At 38.9% G+C, this 21,852-nt stretch overlaps 1 protein-coding gene across 2 annotated transcripts in view; it reads right to left on the bottom strand.

Moving 5' to 3' along the window:
* Positions 1-698: 698 nt before the first annotated feature.
* The window catches only part of pik3c2a (phosphatidylinositol-4-phosphate 3-kinase, catalytic subunit type 2 alpha), a 43,469-nt gene continuing 22,315 nt past the window's right edge, over positions 699-21,852 (bottom strand). For both annotated transcript variants that reach the window (XM_004564503.5, XM_076886098.1), the window contains exons 5-33: positions 19,053-19,173; positions 17,830-17,941; positions 17,607-17,686; positions 16,621-16,684; positions 16,055-16,201; positions 15,916-15,949; positions 15,438-15,678; positions 13,511-13,633; positions 13,230-13,397; positions 12,816-12,933; positions 12,092-12,234; positions 10,443-10,634; positions 10,222-10,315; positions 9,965-10,059; positions 9,648-9,828; positions 9,438-9,542; positions 8,153-8,245; positions 7,425-7,554; positions 7,040-7,176; positions 6,701-6,870; positions 5,799-5,955; positions 5,070-5,179; positions 4,383-4,590; positions 4,157-4,281; positions 3,763-3,880; positions 3,594-3,675; positions 3,174-3,280; positions 2,931-3,056; positions 699-2,727 (exon numbers count right to left, since the gene is read on the bottom strand). In XM_004564503.5, coding sequence (XP_004564560.3) covers positions 2,545-2,727; positions 2,931-3,056; positions 3,174-3,280; positions 3,594-3,675; positions 3,763-3,880; positions 4,157-4,281; positions 4,383-4,590; positions 5,070-5,179; positions 5,799-5,955; positions 6,701-6,870; positions 7,040-7,176; positions 7,425-7,554; positions 8,153-8,245; positions 9,438-9,542; positions 9,648-9,828; positions 9,965-10,059; positions 10,222-10,315; positions 10,443-10,634; positions 12,092-12,234; positions 12,816-12,933; positions 13,230-13,397; positions 13,511-13,633; positions 15,438-15,678; positions 15,916-15,949; positions 16,055-16,201; positions 16,621-16,684; positions 17,607-17,686; positions 17,830-17,941; positions 19,053-19,173 — 3,764 coding nt within the window. In that variant the 3' untranslated portion in view covers positions 699-2,544. The remainder of the gene's footprint in view (positions 2,728-2,930; positions 3,057-3,173; positions 3,281-3,593; positions 3,676-3,762; positions 3,881-4,156; positions 4,282-4,382; positions 4,591-5,069; positions 5,180-5,798; positions 5,956-6,700; positions 6,871-7,039; positions 7,177-7,424; positions 7,555-8,152; positions 8,246-9,437; positions 9,543-9,647; positions 9,829-9,964; positions 10,060-10,221; positions 10,316-10,442; positions 10,635-12,091; positions 12,235-12,815; positions 12,934-13,229; positions 13,398-13,510; positions 13,634-15,437; positions 15,679-15,915; positions 15,950-16,054; positions 16,202-16,620; positions 16,685-17,606; positions 17,687-17,829; positions 17,942-19,052; positions 19,174-21,852) is intronic.

Here is a 21,852-nt window from a genome sequence, read left to right as displayed (position 1 = left end):
TTCTCAAGAAAACAGATGTACTCCCAGATTCTTTATCAGTTATTAGATTATTTCTTTTCTTTCCAGTTTAAAGAATACCGTTTACAGATGTTTATCTGCACGTTTCCAGGTTTTCTCAAAGTATCCATAACCATGACAAGATATGCCAAGTTTCTGGTTAATAGTCCTTTAGGAATCAGCTTGTTGGAGGAAAAATACTATTTTACGCCTGTCAAACTGAGCGATCTTTGGCAATTTGCATACATTCAAATGAAGTAATGTGAGCAAAATACATGTAAATAAGACGATGGAAAATTGGTTCTTGTTCAATATGTAGATACCATACTGGTTTCCATTTTTATGCTTGAATGACTCACAGGTCAGAGTTAAGTAGCTTAAACACAAAAATTCTCAGAAGATGGTTGGGTACAAAGACTGGATTCAAATTGAGGGAAAGAGCAGGCAACATCCAAATAAAAACTTGAAAAAGCCACTCAGGAAGCCTGAAGAATTATTGTTCAAGAACAATTAAAAGAAAAAATATATAATAGAAAGGTCTCTTGGGAGCAAAATATAAAGAAATTAGGGGGTAGCTCAAGACATTTGCACAGTACTGTACCTAACTTGCGGGCAAAAAAATTGAAACAATAGAATCAGTAAGCAGGTTTGTGTAATCTACCTTCAAACAAATTTCACACAAAGACCACAATTTTGACACATACGTTCCAAAAACATTTAATTTGCTTTAAGAAAGAAGGATTACAGTACACACTGATCCATTCAGGCAAGAGGTCACCAATTAGGAATAAATAACTGGCCATGTTAATACAAACTATGCTTCCTTTCTTTGTACAGCTGCTAAAAGAACAAATGAAGCCACTAATAATCATAACATGACGTTGTCTTGTGGATCTCTAAAAAACTTTTTAGAAACATTTATCTTAATTTCTTTATTAAACATTAACAACAACTTTAGATTCATAGTTAGGCAAGTAGAGAAGAAAGCAGCTAATCTCATGCTCACGATTCCTGTTCCCTTTTTGTGAAGACGTTTTAAGGTAAAGTTGTCCTTTCAGTATCTGATTTGTGTCGTTTTGCCAAAGCATTCCCTCAACTAAATGTCACAAAACCTGACTTGTTCTGGACTTCACTGGCAGCTATTACCATCCAGTGACTCATGGCATTGTTACACCAGTATTAGGCACTAGGGGTGAGTGTGGCATTGCTGCCCAAAGGTGAAACAGCCTCAGGTCCAGACTCCAGAAGTAACTCAGTTCCTGACTTGTGGTTTTGAACCACCTGAAGAACGCACCAAACAGACTACCAATCAGTGTCTTCAAACAATCATAATCTTCAACCCGAGCAAGTATAAAAGCATGTTCTGAAGCTTATTATACAAATTCCCCTTTTAAGGTGTGCTGTGTGAAAACAGTCAAGTAATACCACGAGTGAAAGACCTAGTATTGTGCATTTAGTGGCATTCCACTGTCACAAAAAAGGTTGCACTCCCACACTTAGACCTGCTGTGGAAGAACTACTGATATAGCTTTATAGAATATAGATTTTTCTTTAATAAGGACATCACATTGTTAATAAAATATAACCTGTAATAAGGCCATGTTGAGCGTGAGCACAAACAAAGGCACCTTGATGAAAGTGTGGTTTGATTTACTGTCCTTTTCATTACTTTTGGCACATTTTTGGGGAATATTAAGGTCATGGTTGATTTCCTGGCGCTCTGCTCTAACCCAGAGGTATCTGCTACAAAGCAGGAAACCCTGATGCCTCCTATTTGTCTATATAGAAAATAAACAAGGAAAATGTCAAAACAAGCCCCTTTTCTATTACTTAAAAAATAAATGTGTCAGCCTATATATACTCTTCTGAAAGTAAGCCGTTTTGGTCCTCTAATATCAAAATGTACAAAACGTTACAGCTCTTTGTTACACTTTAGGAAAACTGAGACAAAAGGAGGAGATTGTTTGTCACAAAAACAATCTTGATTAGCTGTAGAGGGAAGAAAAAAAGAAATGGTGAAGAATGAAGACCAGGCTCCCCCGTTTGAAGATTTGTGAATTAGCCCGAACGATCGCCCTTTGAGGGCACGTCTGAAGGAGTTTTTCACACATTCACGTCATATGGGAATAACCTCAGTGGCAACATAATTACATGCAACCTCATGGTAAAATTCAGCAGAATGTTGTTGCTCGTGGTATATGTTTGTCAGCAATGAGAACATAAGTATTCTTCTTATGAAATCTTAAGAATACTAATTACAACACAATTCATGTGGAAGAAATAGTTAATTTGGTTTAATAGATTTGAAAGTAAAATATTGCAGATTATTACTGAACGATCTGAATGGTAGGAAATTCATCCATAAAAGAAAAGAAGGAAAAGAAAGAGCAGTGCTGAAGTGAACTGAAAGCTGAGGTGACCACCATTTTCAAGTAAGCATCTGCTGCATTTCCCATATGATTTGAATGCAGCGCTGTTTTTTGTTTGTTTTTTGCTTGAAGAGGCAGAGTCAGAACTGTTGCTTCGGCAGAGGGAGGTGGGCAGGGGTTAGAAGTATGGAACGGCCGTTAGTTTGTACCACTTGACCGTCTCGTTGCTGAGGTCAAAGTCTTTGAGCCTGAGCGTAATGCCACCCAGGAAGTAGTTCTCACGCAGCGACTCAGCACTGAGCACACTCAGCTGCAGCTCCCGAAGGCCCAGAGTTTCTTTGCTGTAGCCGCTGTACACCAGCTGTGGAAGAAGAGAATGGAAAAGTTAGCAAAGTGAGTGTCTTTAGGCAGCTGACCATGAAGTTCTTGGATTTCAGTACCTCAGTAGAACATCTTCATATCAAAAATAAATCTGTAAATATCAAAATAGTCTAACATTTTTACGATCATGGTTCTTAACAATGCCATACTAGATAATAAATATAGCTTATAGTATTTCCTAACCATCTCATTGAAGGTAGGATTCCTGGTTTTCCTTGAGATCTTTGTCTTGCGTTTGGAAGTCTTGTGTGGATCTGGAAGCAGGTAAGTCTTCACATACGGGTTGGGATCTGTTCCATCTTCAGAAACCTGACAGGAAAGAGACGGGTTAATTGTATGACAACAGAGAGAAATAGAAAAAGAATGAAATGACATGAACGGATCAAAACAGTATTTTAAAATATATATTTAATTCTTGAAGCCTACCAGGTCTCTGATGTGCATGACCATGATGAATAGAGTACTATTCCTGTAGGAGATTGACAGCTTCACTTCTCCTTCCACCCGACCAGAAGTGGGACTCAGTGGAGGCTCTGCAACAGTCACACGCCACACATAACTCTCATGAATCTGGATGCATGCAAATGCATTTTAAAATGCATTTGCATGCATTTTAAAATGCATGCAAATGCATTTTAAAATGCATATGCATTTTAAATTTTTATTCAATGAACCATTAAATATTTTTGCCTACAAACTCAGAGTGACTTGACAAACTGGTAAATTACTTGTCGATATTTATAAACAGTACATGGCTTAATGATACCACAGTAATGAAAGCAAAAGCACAAACAGTGTCAAGAAAATGACAAACAGTAAATGGAAATGAAAAGTGATGGTATTTACCAGGTGCTTTGGCCATGGCATCCACACCTTCTGTCTTGTCATCCCGCGCAATTGGATGAAAGAATGTGTAGATCAGGTCACACTAGAAGAAGACCAGAAAGACTGAAAATCTATTCCTGATTACTATCATTCCAGTATACGGAGTGTGTTTGTTTGTGTGTGTGCATACCTGGGTAACCTCTGTGGAGCTTCTCATCAGGTTGTGGACATAGTTATTGAGCTCCAGCTTCCTCTTGGCTGCTACTTCTTTAATTTGGCTTCGGCCAAGCACCATTTTGCTGGGGAAACTAGAGAAAAAGAGAAGCAAGGTATGATTAGCCGATCTACTTTACAGAATCTGATGTAACACTTAGACCGGCAGTCACAACACTGATTACAAAAACAAAACAAAACACCAATTCATTATTAGGCTTACAGCAGGATGGCAATTTGGGAGTGTTAGCGAAGATTGCATCATCTCCAAAACATGATAATTAACTGGCCAGTTCACTATCTTACAGGTTTTAATTAGATTGATGACATTGTTGGATGATAAGGGAGTAAGCGGGTGGTGACAAAACTACCTTGGCAGCTTCCAGAGAGGGAAGAGGATAGTCAGTTTATTGTGGAGCTCTTGAAACTCGTCAAAAGTGCGGAAGACAAACTGTGGCTCATTCTGACCTTCCCTCAGGAGTCTCACCACATAGATCTGCACAGAGCGGAGAAACAGCCAGTTTACAGTTTGGGCAAAATCCAGTATGAGACGAAAAAGGAAAATCGAAAACAAAATGAGACTTCACTGGTGCTCACATAGTGCTTGTCTGGGTTATATCTCTTCTGAAAGGAGAAGATGGAGGCGTGGACGATGCGTCCCTCTTGTTTCAGAGTATATGTCTTCGGGGAGAAAGAGAGGATTGGCTCGTCATTGGCCGGCAGACCAGAGAATCGTAGCTGGGCAAGGTTGTGGATGAAGAAGTTGAACTTGGTGGCCACACTTCCTAGACTGGACTCTATGAGCCTGGGACAGTTAGAAAATAAGGGGAGGAAATCTGCATTAGATCAGGTGAAAATGAAACTAAATATTTAACATGCCAAAGACACAATTTTTAACTATGCTCCCTTGACCTTTGGCTATGTGAAGAAATAAACATTCAAAGCACATTTCCAGTTTCAATCCAGTCTGACTGGTCTTTCAAAAAACAAGCATGCCTTGTTCTGGTTGTACTTTTGTTGTGTTGTTGCATAGCGAGATAGCAGCTATTCCTGTTTTGCTCCTAATCATGTACTGCCACCTGGTGGACTTTTAGTATCTGACATCATAAACTGTACACTAAAGTATATCTTGCTACAAAACCTGCCACGTAGAGTGGAATGAATCAGAGAAAAGTATTAAAGTTGAACAAAAATGTGCTAAAACCCCCCCCCAAACAATAAACATGTCAAAATGTTTTTAGTTTTGTTTTTTGGACTGGAGGAGAAAGATGTTAATACATTTACCTGGTAAAGAAGATGGTGGCTTCAGCATCTGTGTTGTGTGGCTGCAGTGCATCAAACACATACTTTAAATCTTGAGAGCCGGTCAGCTCTGGGAGACCTGATGACATCATCTACAACAGACAGAGAAACACATGCCTGATATTTGAGGTGAATACCACTTGGTGACTTTTTTTGAGTTATCTGAAGTAGTTTTCTGCATGTTGGCCCACTTATTACTCAGAACTTTCTAACTCTGCTGTCTGTTCAGTTTGGAATATGTGCTTACTGGTGCTGCTTAATTGCACCGACAGGTGTGTCTACTATTTTGTTTGTCCAATGTATAATCAGCGAGGTCAGGCAAAGAATCAGTATAATTCAGTTCAGTTCAGTGACACCAAGACTGTCTCCGTTAGAAATGCAATAAACAGAAGTCTTTTCACTTAAGCAGAGCCTCTAAGTTTATTGCACACAAATTTCTAGGACAGAGAGGCGTTGATTTATTATGAATGCTCTTGGTTTGCATATCTTGTTATTTTGGCTCTTGCAGGTGTAAAAGAAAACAAGGTGACAAAAAGGAGGCCAATACCAGTAATAGGGACAGATGAAGATGTTAAATGGCACAGTCAGCAGTACAAAAGTACAAGAACAAAACTCGTTTTACCATCAATGTGTGTATGAACAGCTAGAGTGCTATGTACTATGCACATGTGTGTATGTACTCGGGCTTGTTTGTTTTGTTTTCTCTCTCACCAGTGACAACAAGTTAAGGAAAAGCCCGGAGTTCTTGCGGATGAGGTTGTAGGCTTGGCAACACAGGTCCACAAACAGCTGGAAGCGGCTGGTGGGCCGCTCGCCTCCGTTAATGACGTACGCCATGTCAGAGGTCAGAACAAACGGAGCTCGGTCTCTGATGGGAAAAAAGGGTGGAGACAAGATTTGACATCAGCTTCTCATAAAAGAGCAAAAAGTTTTTCATCACTTGTTTAAACCTCTGGGAAAACATGGCCTAAATTGACATCCTCCCTCACGTAAAACACTAAAAAAGGAGTATGTATGAATTAATACATAAATAAATAAATGAATGTATAAACATTTCAGCAAGAAAATGTTCCAAGGCCAAAAATAGAAGAGTGTAGTTGTAACAGAGCCAACCTGGACACTGTGTGAAAATCTCAGTTAAGAATCAGGTCATGACTGAAAACACACATTAATCTTACTGTGCTCAAAGTCATTATCCTCTGCTCCTGAAATACAGTCACCCACAAAGGAAAATGTGGGGCCTTTGAGCACAGGGATGTACTCTAATATCTTACTATGCACAAAGTCTTCGGTGGGGTAGGTATATAATTTTTCGGGATTTGTTTGTTTTTTCACCTCATTTTGGGTGCTTGACATACCTTTCATCCATAAAAGTGAAGATCACACTTTTTAAATTGTTTGTGACAACTTAACACATTAGTTCTAAAGGCACTCAAAACAAACAACAACCAAAAAACACCTGTGTGCTGTGGGAGTCCCCTGGGAACTACGAGGGTTGTAAATCAATCATATCACTACGGCACACCTTCAAAACTTGATAGCGCGACAAAGCATCCTTTATCTATAGCAATTTCACACTTGCATCCATGATACATGTGAGATTTGATCATCACCTCTTGAAGCTGCCAAACATCTGGGCATGGCCCAGGAATTTGCCAAAGTCGATGTGAAACATGTGACCAGTGGAGCGCAGCATGATATTATCATTATGACGATCACAGATGCCAAGCACGTAGGTTGCAACACAGCATCCAGCACAAGAGTAGATGAAGTTCTCCGAAGCCTAAAGGAGAGGAGAAAAGGGTATTTTAAGCATGGCTAAATAAAGCGAGTACTGCAATGAAATTTAAAAAAAAAAAAGGTTGCATGTTTGGATTAAGGATTCACATTTATAAGGGTCAAAGGTCAAACAGACTAACAAGTGCTTTAAATTTCATGAGAATATGTATCACCTTCTCATACTCATCCTCAGCGGGGTTGTACTTGCGAAGCCATTCTGCCAGTGGTTTGTCCTTAAAAGATCCTGTCACGCCGTACTCCACCTGGATCTTTCTGAGGGTGTCAGAAGAAGGCACCAACTCTACCATACCTACACAACAGCAAATCTTTTATTAACACTACACTGGCTATATAGTATATTTAACTGTAAATGTGGTAATTGGTTTACTCAACAAATTAGCTACATGGCAGGAATGCTTTCTAATAATGCTAGGAGCAATTTCAGATTAAACAGACAAAAAGGTGTAGGAGTATTTTTAGTACACATGTGTGCTTGGTTTGTAAATGGATATTTAAAGCCGACTGACGGGAGTGTGTCTTTATGTGCTTGTCTGTTACCTTTGTCCTTGCCAGTGGAGATGCATTTGAAATTTACAATGCGGAGGTCTAGACCCTCCTGCAGCCAGATTCGGTCCATGATGCGAATCATCTGCAGAGCCAGCATGTCCTGCCTCAGGTCTTCTCCGACCTGATGCATGCAGGTAGATCAAGAGAGAGCTAGTTTATACACACATAGGGAATCTTTTCTACTCTGTGCAATAAGTCTTTACAAAATTTGTCAATCAGAGAATCCTTAGCACTCCATTTTTTAGTTCAGTATAGTATTTATTTAAATACCTTGCACTGTTTCTTACAGTAAGCACACTATACACAAGAGTAATTACATATTATTTTTACCCATTTTTATTTTATTGAGGCACTTTAATTATCAAATCATTTGTTTTGTTATTCTTTTTCTGTTGAGATATTTAATTTTTTAAAAATACATTATTTTGTTTTTTTATTAAGCCACTTCATTTTGCATTTGTTGTTTGAGTAAACTGTATCTATCAATTACTGGCTGGTTTAAACTTCAGCCACCAGGGGGTGCAGTGTTCATATCAAGACTATGTAAACAGTTACAACATGTTTGTGTGCTACTGTGGGCTCCACTCATAAAACATGGAAACATGCATGAAAGACACACTCGAACCTGTTCTCAGGCGTTGTTTGACTTGCTGATCAGTGTACTCATTTTCAGCATTTTACATTGGGCGTGTGTGATTGTGTGTCTGCGCATACACTACCTTGAACATAACATTGATCTCTTCTCCCAAGGGGTCGGCGTTGACCAATGCCAGTTTGAGGGGAACAGCGTTGGAGTTGAAGAAGGAACAGGCCTACACACAAACAGCAATATCCTCTGCATTACATCACACTGTTATGTTGTCTTCCGAGACACATCCCAAAGTGATTTAGTGATTAGTGATTTCTCTACGGTTTTGATTTATTCGAGGATGTTTTTAAACCTGCATGTTACTCGGAAAAGACAGCCTGTGAACATTTAGCATTTTCTGAAATGTTATCATCCAGTAACTTCAGCAGGATAAACAAAGTAATGACTTTGAATAATGTAAAGACACTTATGTATTAATTTTTTTTTTAATTGTGAAAAATCATGCCTGCATAAATCATACAAGCTATATAAAAGGTACAGCAAGGTTTTGATTAAGGCTCACAGGATGGGGGCTCACACTGGCAGCTGTCATTTTTGTCGTGGTTTGTAGTTGATACCATAAGAGAAAGTAGCTGTAGCATTTCTTAATACAAGCTACATTTACCAGTGCTAGAAAGCTTTATTGTGCAGTGGTTGGTGGAAGAGAGTGGCTACAATTAGTCCGGTTCAGGACTTCTTCATCAAATCATAATGTGCACAGTAGTACATTTTGTCCTTTTTGCATTCAAGAGGACAGAAAATGTTAACAAAGACCAAACTTTGAGAGCCATGGATGTAAAACTTAATATAAATTTATATTTAATTGCAAATTAACTTATAGCTGGCAAAGCTGAAAGCTAAAATGTGCAGATGGAGGCAGGCAGCATGAGTCACCAAATGTAATCCTTTGTGTCTCATCTCTCACAATTCCCATTGTGCCAAGCAGTGATCCTCCTCTTACTTATAAGAGTACAGCATTTACAGAAGTATAAATACATCATTTAGGGGATCTCATTAACCATGATAACCATCTCTGTAATATTTTGGAACATTTGTTCACATGCTTTATATTTTGTTCAAGTTGTAACTTAAGAAGCTCATTTCTTCAATTGTTTGAACTGAAACATTTACAGCAGCAAAATTCAGTTGAGGTTTTCTTCTATTCCTGCTCTGTGGTTGGTTCCATTAAACGATTATTTTATTTATTCTCTACACTTGATAATTTTGTCATCAGATATAGTCAGTATAGTGTAAAAGGTCTGCTGAGCTGGATACAATTTTAAACAACGCATAGTTAATGCATAGAGCGCAATCCTTTTTCTTCAGGTACAGCTAATGGTTTCAGATAATTGTTTAACTGTGTTTGTGTGTGTTACCTTAATGTTTAGCTCCTTTGCCACCAGACTGGGGCTGAGGGGCAGTCGGCAGCTGTTCCTCTGAAAGAAGTTCTGAATGTTTTCAAGGCCCTCCTGGAGTGCAACCTAACAAACGCAAACATGCAGATAGGTAAATACACATACACGTTTAGAAAGGACATTCTACATGGCCTTTAACACACGCACGAACACACATGTGCACATGCTAACCTGTCGTGTAGATCCACCAGCCTGTCGGACCCTCTCAGCAACGGCTCCCAGCAGCGTGACCAAGTGAGTTTGCTTCTCCAGCTCTGCCCTCAGCCTGGCTCCGCACAGACACAGCAGGACACCCAGCACCCGCTCATAGCGCGGTCCCCAGGTGGAATCTTGCACAGCATCCTTTAGCAGCCTGCAACCATTGTAGATATGGTGATGACCACTTTTTAAAATACATTTTCTTCACATCTATCACATGATTTCTCATATACATGTTCTTAAAGTCTTTAGGATTGTAATTTTTATTTATTTTTTGGCTGTACACTTACCAATAGAGGTAGTGTGCTATGTTTATGTTGCCTTGTGCTCTGGACAGCAAGAACATGACGAGGGCGTTTTTTAGGTGACACTCAAACTTTATTGCCTGGTGGGCATATGAGGAAACAAAAAACAGACTTTGAATTTTAACTGAAGGAATTGTGAGTGAGCACATGAGAAAAAGAATTTTAATAAAGAGGGAATAAATAGATTTAAAGTGGATGTAAAGCACATATTTTAGTGCAGACCTTTGTACATATAGCTATACCTGTACGAGCTGTGGCAGGTAGTCAGCCAGCTGATCATCGCTGCTCTTCTCAATCCAACTAACAGCCACGCTTCTCACCTCAGTATCTGCAAACCTACACAAACATACATTACAATGAGAGATGGGAGACAACGCACACATTCTATCCTCCTTTATATAAGTAAGGAATTTTTGTATTTGTAAAAATCTGTGTGTGTCTAAGTACTGAGCTCACGCCGTACTTTGAGTCAAGTAGCTCCAGCGCTGTTACGGGGGGCAGGGTGGGCCAGTGGTGCAGCAGGGAGTGAATATGAGCCATGCTGGCCCAGTCCCAGCTGGGCGCACTGGCCAGTACCTTAGGGAGGCTGCTGGGGTGGTCCCTCCGACAGTGGAGCCTATGGTCCCACAGCAGCTGGTGGTCTGCTCGCTTCAGCCTGGGGACAAAGGAGGAGGGGGGGGGGGGGGGGGGGGGGGGGGGGGGATATATGTCTAAATGCTGTTTACATAAAATTAAAAGAAAGACTTCAACTCAAAAGTTTTTGAGTTACACACGTGTTTAAAAAGATTTGGTCATGACATCTCAAAACTCAGAAATCTCAAAATTATTAAAGACTCAAAAGTGATATTTAAAACAGAGACTGGGCCCTTTCAGCAGAATCCTACATAATGCAAAGCGAGCAATAAAATCTCTATAGTTGCAATGCACGTTTAAACAGGAAACTGAACACAAATTGGAAGGACTTCCTCCTTTTATGGTTACATATCTGTCGCATGTTTCACTAAGGTCGACTGCTAGTCCCTGAAAGACAACTAAATCACTTTTTGATGCTCTGCTTTAAACCCAAATCCTGGAGATTACTCCCCCCCTCCCCCCCTGACCCCTCAAATAAAAAACCAACTTGTACCTGACCCCGACCTTCCAGTAGTAAATAACAATTAAACTGCCTGCTTCAGGGAGTAAAGGAGTGTTGCACACACAAAAAAGACAGCTCCCGCTAAATAAGCACTGATGTGGCTCCACAAGCCCTGTGTCCACAGAGGCTACAGAAATGAATGGACAGGACAGCAAACAGGCGGTGAGAGCCCAGTGAGAGAGAGCTCTGCGTTAAAGTGCCGGTTGAGTCTCGCGGATGTTGGCAGCGTGGAGAGGAGATTTGGCTGGCAGCAGGCATAAGAGAGCATTTAACTGGGCCCGTAGCAGCTGGATGAACACAGACACGCTGGAGCAGACAACAGAGAGGCATGTACTGGGAACTGTGGCTGGCAAAGTCAGCAGCATCTTTTTAAAATCCCTTCTTAAATCTATTAAGTCTAATGGATTTTAGGTGGCCTGAAAGAAAGCCAAAAAGCTGCCTGCTTAATGGGAGACTTAACTAGAAATACTCTTTCTGTGCATATCTTTTTAAACTCTCATAACCCCAAGCACTGCAAGTCTAGTACAAGCCTAACTGGCATCAAAAGGGCAACGATTAGAATTTGAAAGCGTATACATTAAATTTGATGAGGTGAATTCTATTACAAAGACTGCCTTACACATCCTATTTATAAGCTTTAGAGTCATTTATCCATTTGCATGAAAAGAAAAAAAAAACAAGGAAAAAATTAATAAAAAGAATATTGGGTTTTGTTGGATTTTGGACATATGAAGACAAAATAATTACAAAAATTGAGAAGTTATTAAATGCAGTAGTTGCTTTGAGCCTCTTGAATAACATCTGTTACGTGCATCAGGCTGAGTAACTCCAAGACTCGCTCTCTAGTGGTTTTAACTGATATCAGTGCTTTTATTTGACACCGCAAAATGCTGATACATTAACTGTTAAATACTTCTGAATTCTGCATTACAATCTTTCCCTTATACTTTAGAAAAACACAGGGAATAATCTCCTACCCAAAATTGGAAGCTCGGCTGCAAATTTTCTCCAGTTTTCGTCGGAGGTCAGGGTCCAGCTCCTCCAGTGTGTGGGGCTCAGGGCTGGGGGCTTCTTTGGGTCCAACATACAAAACATCCACTGGTGAGTTGGGGAAGTTCACCTGAAGGTAACAAAAAAACACCAGAGCAGGGCTCAGTTTATTAATAGGACTAAATTTTTAAGCGGAAAGAAATTTTGAATCAAGGTGTACAGCAACCTCACATATTTCTGCAGAGGAACTTGCACACCAGTATCTACTTGTCTTTTAAAGATATTCTCAACAAGCAAAAGCTGAAGATGTCTGCAATCACCAGGAAAGCTACAAAGTGTCTGTTGATGTTTAGGGGTCCAATACTTTAGGCAGTCATTGCCGGCAACAGATTTTCTACTAAACGTGATGATCCTGTTTGACTTAAAATGTGTCCAGTTGGTTGTAAACAACTACAGATGTACTATATGTTAATCCAACACACTGTTCTTTGTATTTGGTGTAAAATGACTTAGTTCAGCATCATGAACAGCAGTGCTAATACCAATCATATGCAATCATGTTTCCAAAGAACATTTGTGATAAAAAAAAAGATAAAATAAATAAGATGTAATGATTTGCACTACAAAGAAAATACATCAAAAATGGAAACTTAAAAAAAAAAAAAGAAAAAAGATAGTTGGGAAGAAGTCTGCACTAATGTTGTTGCCAACCTGCAGTACGATTCTTTCTGTTGGTACCCTCTTGCGGCTGCCCGCAGAGCTGGCAGCAGCGGCTGCTCCCTGGGCAGACGTCCACAGACACAACAGTCGGGTGCCCCTAGCAAGCACTCTGCAAAAACAGTCGGCAATAAACAACAAGAGCAAGCAATCCTAAGAAGAATGGCAAGAATATAAAGTTTTATGATCCTTTAATGTTAATTTCTGGCTTGCTAATTTTTTTTATATTTTTTGTTTTAGAGATTCAAAAAAGTAAAAGTTCCTTTACTTTCATCGATTACTTTTAGTGATTAAAATAACATGTAATAATACAGAACGTGTGATAACTAATATGAACATACTAGGTAAAATAAGTGAAAAACATTAAAACATAGGTACAGCCTTTACCGGCTGCTCTTCTTTCCTCACCGTCTGAAATCAAAGAGTGGCATTGAGACCTTGCCCAGCAGCTCTGGGGCTTTCCTTTGCTTGTTTGAGTCTGGGGAGCCACTGGCATTCTGATTCAGCACCCCAAACAGAGCCAGGCTCAGTATGGACTCCAGTGGGAGCACAGCTACTGCTATGGGGAAATTGATCCTTGGACAGACAAAAAGCAGTGTCAGCAGCATGGACAGACAAATATATTACATTATTGTTTGAAAAAACAGAGAAAGAAAGTGAATTGAGTACACTGAAAAGGAAAGACTTACAGTTCATCCCATTTGATGTGGTAGAAGAAGCTCTTATACGTGCCCACTCTCTTGGACTGGACTGGTTTAAACAAGTTCTTGCCATTGTGGGTGAGGGAACACACCAGGAAGTACTTCTCGTAACTGAAACAACCCCAGAAAACGTGTGGTTATTTGTCCACAACTAACTGCATATTCTACTGAACACAGAAAACATTGGGCAAAACACGGAGTTCTATCTAGTAGAACTCTAGTAGTCTGTTGATGGCATGTTGCTAGAATAAAGGTATAAAAAAAAAAAGTCATCCAGTATTTAATTTTTCACACAGGTCTGTTTTCAAAAAGTGATTTCCACACGTGCACCAGAGCATGTCTTTTCTACCTAACAGAGAGAATGTAAATTTGAATGGCAATGATTGAAATTGAAGGTGTCGAGTGGATGCCACATGTCCTGTCTCCAACACAATCTAATTGGCGTTTTCAGTAATGACCTTGAGTCTGATGCAGACCATATTCTGTTGTATACTAAATAAATAAAATATACATGTAAATAAAAGAAAACTGATAATGTATTTTCACTACAATCAGCCTGATCTGCTGCTCAGAGCCATCTGTGCTGGCAGCTCTACCACTAGCCGTGGTGTCTCAATATGCTGGCTTCTACTGACACTCCAGATGGAGGACATGCTAGCAACAACAATGCCAAACGCTCAGCTTCAGTAAGGCAGCACTGGTATAACACCACAACACAAACATACTTAGCCACTAATCTGGGACCAGAAATATTGGAATCACTGTGTCCCTCTGCTATAAATATTTTTGGAGGGATCCTCGGAATAACTGTCACTGCAGCAATGTTTGGTGCTGGCTTAAAACAGCTGCTGGAAGAGGCCAAACCAGAGTAAACAGGCCTGTTATTAGACAGTTCCTCTCTTTATAAAAGGCCTAAACGGATGACCAGAAAATTACTATTGAAGGCACACTGCAACAATCCAAAATGATAGATTAAAAACTCTTCCCGTCTTACTGTCAGGGTTACAGCTCCTTTTTTCTTTGATAAGAGCATACAAATTCTTTTCAGATCTTTAGAGATCCTAACGTGGAGGAGGCTTGTCAGAAACGCCCTGATGCTGTTCACCAATGTGTGACAGAGCTGGGAACAGAAAATTCGGTTCAACTGTGTTCCAGACGCACTGAAACTGGACACTGGCATGGAAAAATAAGACACGGGGAGCAACACCAGTGCCATTTGTTTAGTAGAAGAAAACAAGACATTCTGTGACAGTACAGTTTAAGTGACTACTGCTTATTCTGGCACCAATGAAATATGCTCCTCATTCCTAGCTGCTAAACAAATTGTTACTCTATAACACCACATTTGTTGAATCTTATATTGCTATTTGCTAAAAGAGAATTTATCGCTTCTTTGTTCTTGTAAGCATTGCATGCACCTGCAAAATGAAGCAATTATAACTTCAAACTGCTTTCCACCACCTTCTGTCTTTCTTTGATCTTATCTTGCATAAGTAAAACTGGGTGAAGTGTGGGTGGTACTAATAATACCAAGCAAGTGGGTGATTGTTCATCCATTTGTTCTTACCTAAAAGTTTTAATTATCCTACAGGAAAGAATAAAGTTGTTCAAAACAGCAGCCTTGATAAGGTTTGGTAGAAAATAAAATGTTTTGTTGCAACAAACTTTCAACTTCAGGTTTCATGTGGCTTTCAGCTGTATGCACAAATGACCAGCAACTGGATTATAACAAAGAAAATGCAGATGAAAATGAGAGATCTGTACTTTGTAAAGTGTGACCTACTGTATCAGCAAGCAGGAGTTAGTTTGTTACAAACACCCAAAACATGTAGATTTAATAGGTGTCCCGCATAAATATAATCACCCCACCCAGTATGTTTATATTCAGATCTGCATTCATCCACTGACTGCTTACCTGCTGACCCAGTTGGCTGGTATGCCGTGCAAGGCAAACAGTGTGAACTGAAGGTGGTCTGTGGTGCCAGAAGCTTCTTTGCTTCTCTTCACTTCCACAGCGTCTCCATCGGTAACCTGGGGCAATGGAGGGGAGTGGAAGGAGGAGGATGGAGAGGAGAAGGAGCGCAGGTAGAGCTTGGCCAGGTCATAGATGGCCTGTGTTAGCAACGCCATGCTTTCCTCCACAGGACTGGTGAGACCTATGGATCCATGTTAGGTCAATATGTTATTAACAATGCATCTACAGCTCACTGTTGCAGTGTATTATAGATGGGAGAGCAAACACAGTACATGATTTTAACTTCATTTTCCTTAGACTGCAAATAATTTGCCAAAATTGTAACACTTTTCAACAAAAGCTGTTTCATCGTAAGGGGTGACAAAGAACTTTGAGCTGAGCTGTTTGAGTCTCACTGTATATTATTTATAGAACTTACCATTTGATGACTGGCCAGATGATGTCAATCCCATCTAGAAAGGAAAGCATGTTGGTCTTAGAAAGGCAAATGAAACTAAGCAATGGTATGAATGAGCTAGCGTGTGTGTGTGTGTGTGAAGTATATATGAAGAACGAACCATGGGTGAGCGTGTCCTGGGTAAATTGACAGAGTGTCTTAGTCTTTTGACTGCCTCTGTGATGGCTTGGGTCTCCACCTCATCTAAAGCACAGCACATGTTCTTTACAGTCTGCACCAGCCGATCCACTGTCTTATACTGGGTACTCTAAACAGAGACACAGAGCAGGTTAGTACAGCAACAAACTTCTGCATGCTAAAATTGCATCATTTAGTAAACATTATTTCGTTCTGGAGAAGGTAGCTCAAACACATCTTGAAGCACTCATCAGCAACATGTCAGTTTTAGGGTTGTATTGTCTCACTCCCCCATTCAGGCTGCATTCAATTAACTCACAACAACAAGCAATGGCTGAAAAACATTTTTGTAGAAAACTGCCTTCCAAGAATGACCTGGTTTACTAACACGCATTTCAACAGACACAAAAATGGGCAGGGAATTTGAAAACAATGTTTGGGGTATTTTACGACATTATTAGTTTTTATTAGACTAAACTTTGAATTTTTTTTTTTTTAAACAAACTACCATCCTAATCATTTAACAATATTTTCTCTAATTGCACGTACCTCATTCTGTAGACAGATGTTGACTTGATTGTGATAGCCTTCCAAATAATCAGCCAGACCTTGTCTTCATGAAGAGACACAGATATTAGGCGTGATCAAACAGTTCTTGAATCAGAGACATTGAAAAAGACACAAAAAAATCCCCCTCCAAAAACAGATGAACCTCATGTGATTTAAATTTGGCGAATCCCTCCATCAAGACAATCTTCTTGCTGACTTTTGCTTTTAGTGCAGCTGCCATTTCTAGATCGCTCTGTGAACATTCTGCTTGTGTGTCCCTCCACTGTTTTAAAACCATTACCTTTCAACTTAATTTCCATTTTGGGGAACGTGATGAAGTAGTAGGGATACAAGTCTGGTGAGCAAGATGGGACAACTGTGCTTATGTGGCAAAAAAACAAGAAAAAAACAAAACAAAAATCACATTTGTTTTCAATGAGTCATGTTTGACAAGTGCTATAGTTCTTCTCCCTTAGACACCTCAGGAAATTACATAGGCAACATCATCACAGTGCTGCCTTCTTCTCTTTGAATGAAAGCTGCTGAAAAGTGCTCCATTCAGAGCTGGGGACTAAATTTTCAACACCATTTGATGAATGTATATTTGCTCTTGGCATACATTTGAGAACCAGAGTGCAGAATGGCAGAGTGCACAGTAAAAAAGGGGTGAGAAAGAGACTCCCAGGGAGCAGTCTAAAAATAGCAGCAGCAGTGGAAGCCACCCAGAGGAGAAGTAGACTTTGAAAGAAAGCCAAATTAATATCAGGTAGAGTTTATGTTTCTTCTGGGGGTTTTTTAAAGGCAGGCTTCAATTATTTTTTTAATCACATCTAACTTTTCTGGAAAGAGCCAAGAGAGGATTTAAAATAAGTAAAATAACAGTAGGAGTGAAAATACAGGACTAATCATCAACTGAAAATGGAATACTAAGTCTGCTTGTTCTGAAGTTGTTTGTGACATTTCTAACTAATGTAGGATGCTCAGACCTTGTGACATTCTCCTTAAAAGGCCTCTCCACCAGGCCCAGGTGCTTCTCTAAGTTTATGGTAGACTTGTCATCTTCTGCCTAAGTAAAAGAAGGAAAACAGCAACAGTCTATCAACCAAAAGTATATCAGTCAAAACACGATTTTACCATATGAAGACTGCATGTTGTTGGTTTTCAGGAGTGGGTAAGGAGCCCATATGATAGGATGACAGAGTAACTCACAGTGCGTGCCAAGTCCCTTCTCATAGTTGAGTGAGAGAGCAGTTGTAATGTGATCTCATTCTCCCACTTCCTGCAGTTCTGAACGTACTCATGGCTGCCCAGGCTGTGTTTACTGTGGCACGTAGTGACAGATAAAAAGGGTTTAAATCAAAAAAGAAAAGAAAAAACAAACAATTATATGTTAATATTATAGAGCAATTGTTGAAAACATTTTAAAGGAAGGTTTTAACAGAAAGGGGTTAACCCACTGATGGTGTATACATTTCTCTAAAAGACAAAATAATATTTGCTTATATTTGTGCCTATTTTTAGCAAATGGGCCATTCAATGAAAACAAAATCAATCAATGCCAGTGACAGAGTTACAGACCCTCAAAGAATAATTTCATCCCAGAGGTGGGATGAAATTTTGCACTTTTTTTCCCCAGCATTTTTTAACCACGATAATTTCTTAACTACAGAAGATAGACATATTTAATGTTCAGGGCTAAAAAACATTTGTAAGCTCTGTTAAAAACAAAATAAATAAATCAGTATTTTTATACTCGCAGTGTCAGATTCTAAAGGGGAAAAAAAAAAGATTCCTTTTATATTTAAAGAATCCAAATCTCTGTTTCAATAACAAAACTGTGTCTGTGTGACAAAAACAAGCACTGGTACCTCACATATTTTTATCCATTTTTGATGAAAACTCTGAAAACTGTATTTTTGGTAAACTCTGTAGGATCATATTATCAAGTGGGATATGGTGCTGGTCAAAACAAGTTACCGTTCTCCTTAAAGGTTTTAAAACACATGTTGATACCAGACTCGTATTTTTTCTAATACAGTAAAAGTTTTCCTTGCTAGCTTACTATAAATTCCAATAATCCAAAGATGTAATCCATAATAAAAATACAAGCACTTAAACAACATATGTTTAAAAGTATAAAGTGATGGTTACATACATAATGATTTTACAGTAAATGGTATCGTAGTTCTGAGTGTAGCCAGTGCAAGATTATTAAGCTTTATTCCAGCAAACGGTCGTGCAACAAACACAGCATTAATTTAGCCAGCAACTGATGATGACAGATTAAACACGTTGCCAAGATAGGAGACTCACAGACAAAGAGATGAAAGAGAGAAACTGAGAAAGAGTAAAAAAATGGATGAGAAAATAAACTTATTAGAAACTCCTGGGAGAAGTGGCTTCTCACATGCCAGTGTATTAGAAATACTCACTTTTGTAGCACCTCCTCCCGGCCACAGACTTTGAGCAAATAGCTGGAGAAGTCTACCTTGTCCAAGTCATCATGGACCCAGCACAGAGTCTGACTGATCAACAGCTCCACTGGAGAACTCACTTAAGGAGAAAAAAAAAGGTATGAGAATTATCCAGAGACAATAATGAAGAAAAGAGAAGAAGGTAATCATGAAAGAGAGGTAAACGTGGAGCAGAGGCAAAAGATGGAAAGATCAACAGATGGAGAGGAAAAGGTAATTATGGAACAAAGCTGAGCACACAACCTACTGGGTTAGCATTAAAAAATACATTTGGAGCATTCTCAAAACAATTCACCACAGCATACCTGAGAAACAAAAAAAAGACTAATTTGAATTAGAAAGATTAAAAGGTAAATAGCCAGTTCCAATGTTGCTTTTTTTGTGAGACTTGACCACAATACGTTTCTGAGGCTGTTAAAAAGCTGTTTTTGCAGGTGTAGGAACTGAACTCTAAATCTTATAGTGATCAAAATTCCTTTCTAACCACAAAACACATCCTCCCAGGTTCTGAACAGTTCGTGTTTCATATTTCAAATCAAACCAGTTCTCGAATCAAAGGCATTACCGCAGAACGCTGTGAAATGATATTAAGGGGGATTCTAGGCATTTGCGTGTCCTACGATACCTGATGTATCAGGCCAAGCGAAGCTTAGGTGGAGAGCGTAACTTGACACACAGCAGATTATTCTGCTGTTTACCTTCTTCAACTGAGTTTTTAAGCACACTGAATATACATAAACACAGGCTGACAGATAAAAAGACAGACACAGACTCTTCACACACAGAAACATCTAGACGTTGGATTAAGCACACATGCTCAGGTTACTTAAAAGAAGTTCATATTGACACACACGGAGCTGGACCACCCCTGCCTAAAGCAATAACACACCACCCTCCACCCTTTGGAGGAATGGTGAGGCTTTTCTTGCTGCTTAAGCAAGCACTGCAATGCCTGTGTGGCAATGGTGGTCATATATGTGCTACAAGAGCATTTTATAACAATGCAATTACACAGACTATGCCTCATTTTGGAAGTATTCTGAACTGGTAATGGAATTCTATGGGACGCCCTAAAAGCAGTGATAAGAGGAAAACTCATAGGTTACAGCGCTAATTTAAAAAAGAAGAGAAATGAGCATTTAAGAAAACTCCAGACACAACTACAATATCTTGAAGATGCCCATAAAATAAGCGCAGTTACAAACTTACAATTAGAAATACAAAAGAAGAAAAACGAAATCGATGAAATTTTTTCAAGTGAAATACAAAAAAATATGGTTTTTTTAAAACAAAGATACTATGAGGTAGGAGGCAAATCTGCTAAATTACTGGCTTATAAATTAAAAAAACAACAATTAGAAAATACAATATATAAAATAAAGGACCCTCAAACAAATAACATTGTGTATAAACTTGAAGATATACAGTCAGCCTTCCTAAAATTCTACAAAGAACTATATACACAACCTAGAGTGGATATTAAAGGTATGATATCTTTTTTAGATTCATTCGACTTACCAAAGTTGAATGAAAAACAGAATATAACCCTAATCAAGGACATATCTGAATTTGAAATTAAAAAAGCTATTACAAAATTGAAACCGAATAAATGCCCAGGCCCAGATGGATTCCCATCAGACTGGTATAAAGAAATGAAAGAGGTACTGATTCCTTTGATGAGAACATCATTCAACTATATTTTAAAGACGGGAGTAATTCCCCCATCTTGGAATGAGGCTTCTATCTCTATAATAGCTAAAGAAGGAAAGGACAGGCTTGACTGTGGAAATTACCGCCCCATTAGTGTTCTTAACCAGGACTTTAAGATATTTACATACATTCTTGCCAAAAGAATTGAAAATATTCTTGTTCAGATAATTAGTTTGGATCAGACTGGTTTTATTAAGCAGAGACAAATGCAAGATAATGTTCGCCGAACACTACACGTTATTGATTATGTTAGGAAAAATAAAATTCAGATGGTCCTTATGAGCTTAGATGCAGAAAAGGCCTTCGATCGGGTTAATTGGGAATTTTTATACAAAGTCATGGATAAATTTGGATTCCATCAATCGTTTATCAGGATTATACAAGCATTATATAAATCACCAAAGGCAAGAATCAAAGTTAACGGGGCGCTTTCAAATGTTTTTAACCTACAGAGAGGGACACGTCAGGGTTGTCCTCTAAGCCCCTCACTCTTTGCTCTCTTCATAGAGGCCCTGAGTCAAAGTGTAATACAAAGCAATACTATTACTGGAGTCAAGATTAGGGGTCGAGAGCATAAGATTTCCTTGTTTGCTGACGATAGTTTGATTTATTTGACAAATCCAAACACTACTTTCCCCAAGCTATTGTCACTTCTGGAGATCTTTAGTTCAATATCAGGTTATAAACTAAATATATCGAAGACTCAGATATTAACTTTTAACTATGAGCCCAATTATGAAATTAAGGCTAAAGCCAATTTGAAATGGGAAATGGAGCAGATGAAGTATCTTGGAGTAAATATTACTAAAGATCTGTCTAAGATATACAATGCAAACTTTAATCCTTTAAGTTATAAAATAAATGAGGATATTAAAAGATGGAATTTATTACCATTTTTAAATTTTGAATCACGTATAGATACAGTTAAAATGAATATCTTGCCCAGGATGCTCTACCTATTCCAAACACTCCCTGTAGAAATAACTGACAAACAATTTCGGGAATGGGACAAAATAATCTCTAGGTTTATATGGCAGGGGAAAAAAAC

The sequence above is a fragment of the Maylandia zebra genome, linkage group LG7 (assembly GCF_041146795.1).
Source record: "Maylandia zebra isolate NMK-2024a linkage group LG7, Mzebra_GT3a, whole genome shotgun sequence".
NCBI classification, from domain to species: domain Eukaryota; kingdom Metazoa; phylum Chordata; class Actinopteri; order Cichliformes; family Cichlidae; genus Maylandia; species Maylandia zebra.
The sequence above is the reverse complement of the archived record's forward strand: the minus strand, read 5'-3'. Positions and strand labels throughout refer to the sequence as shown.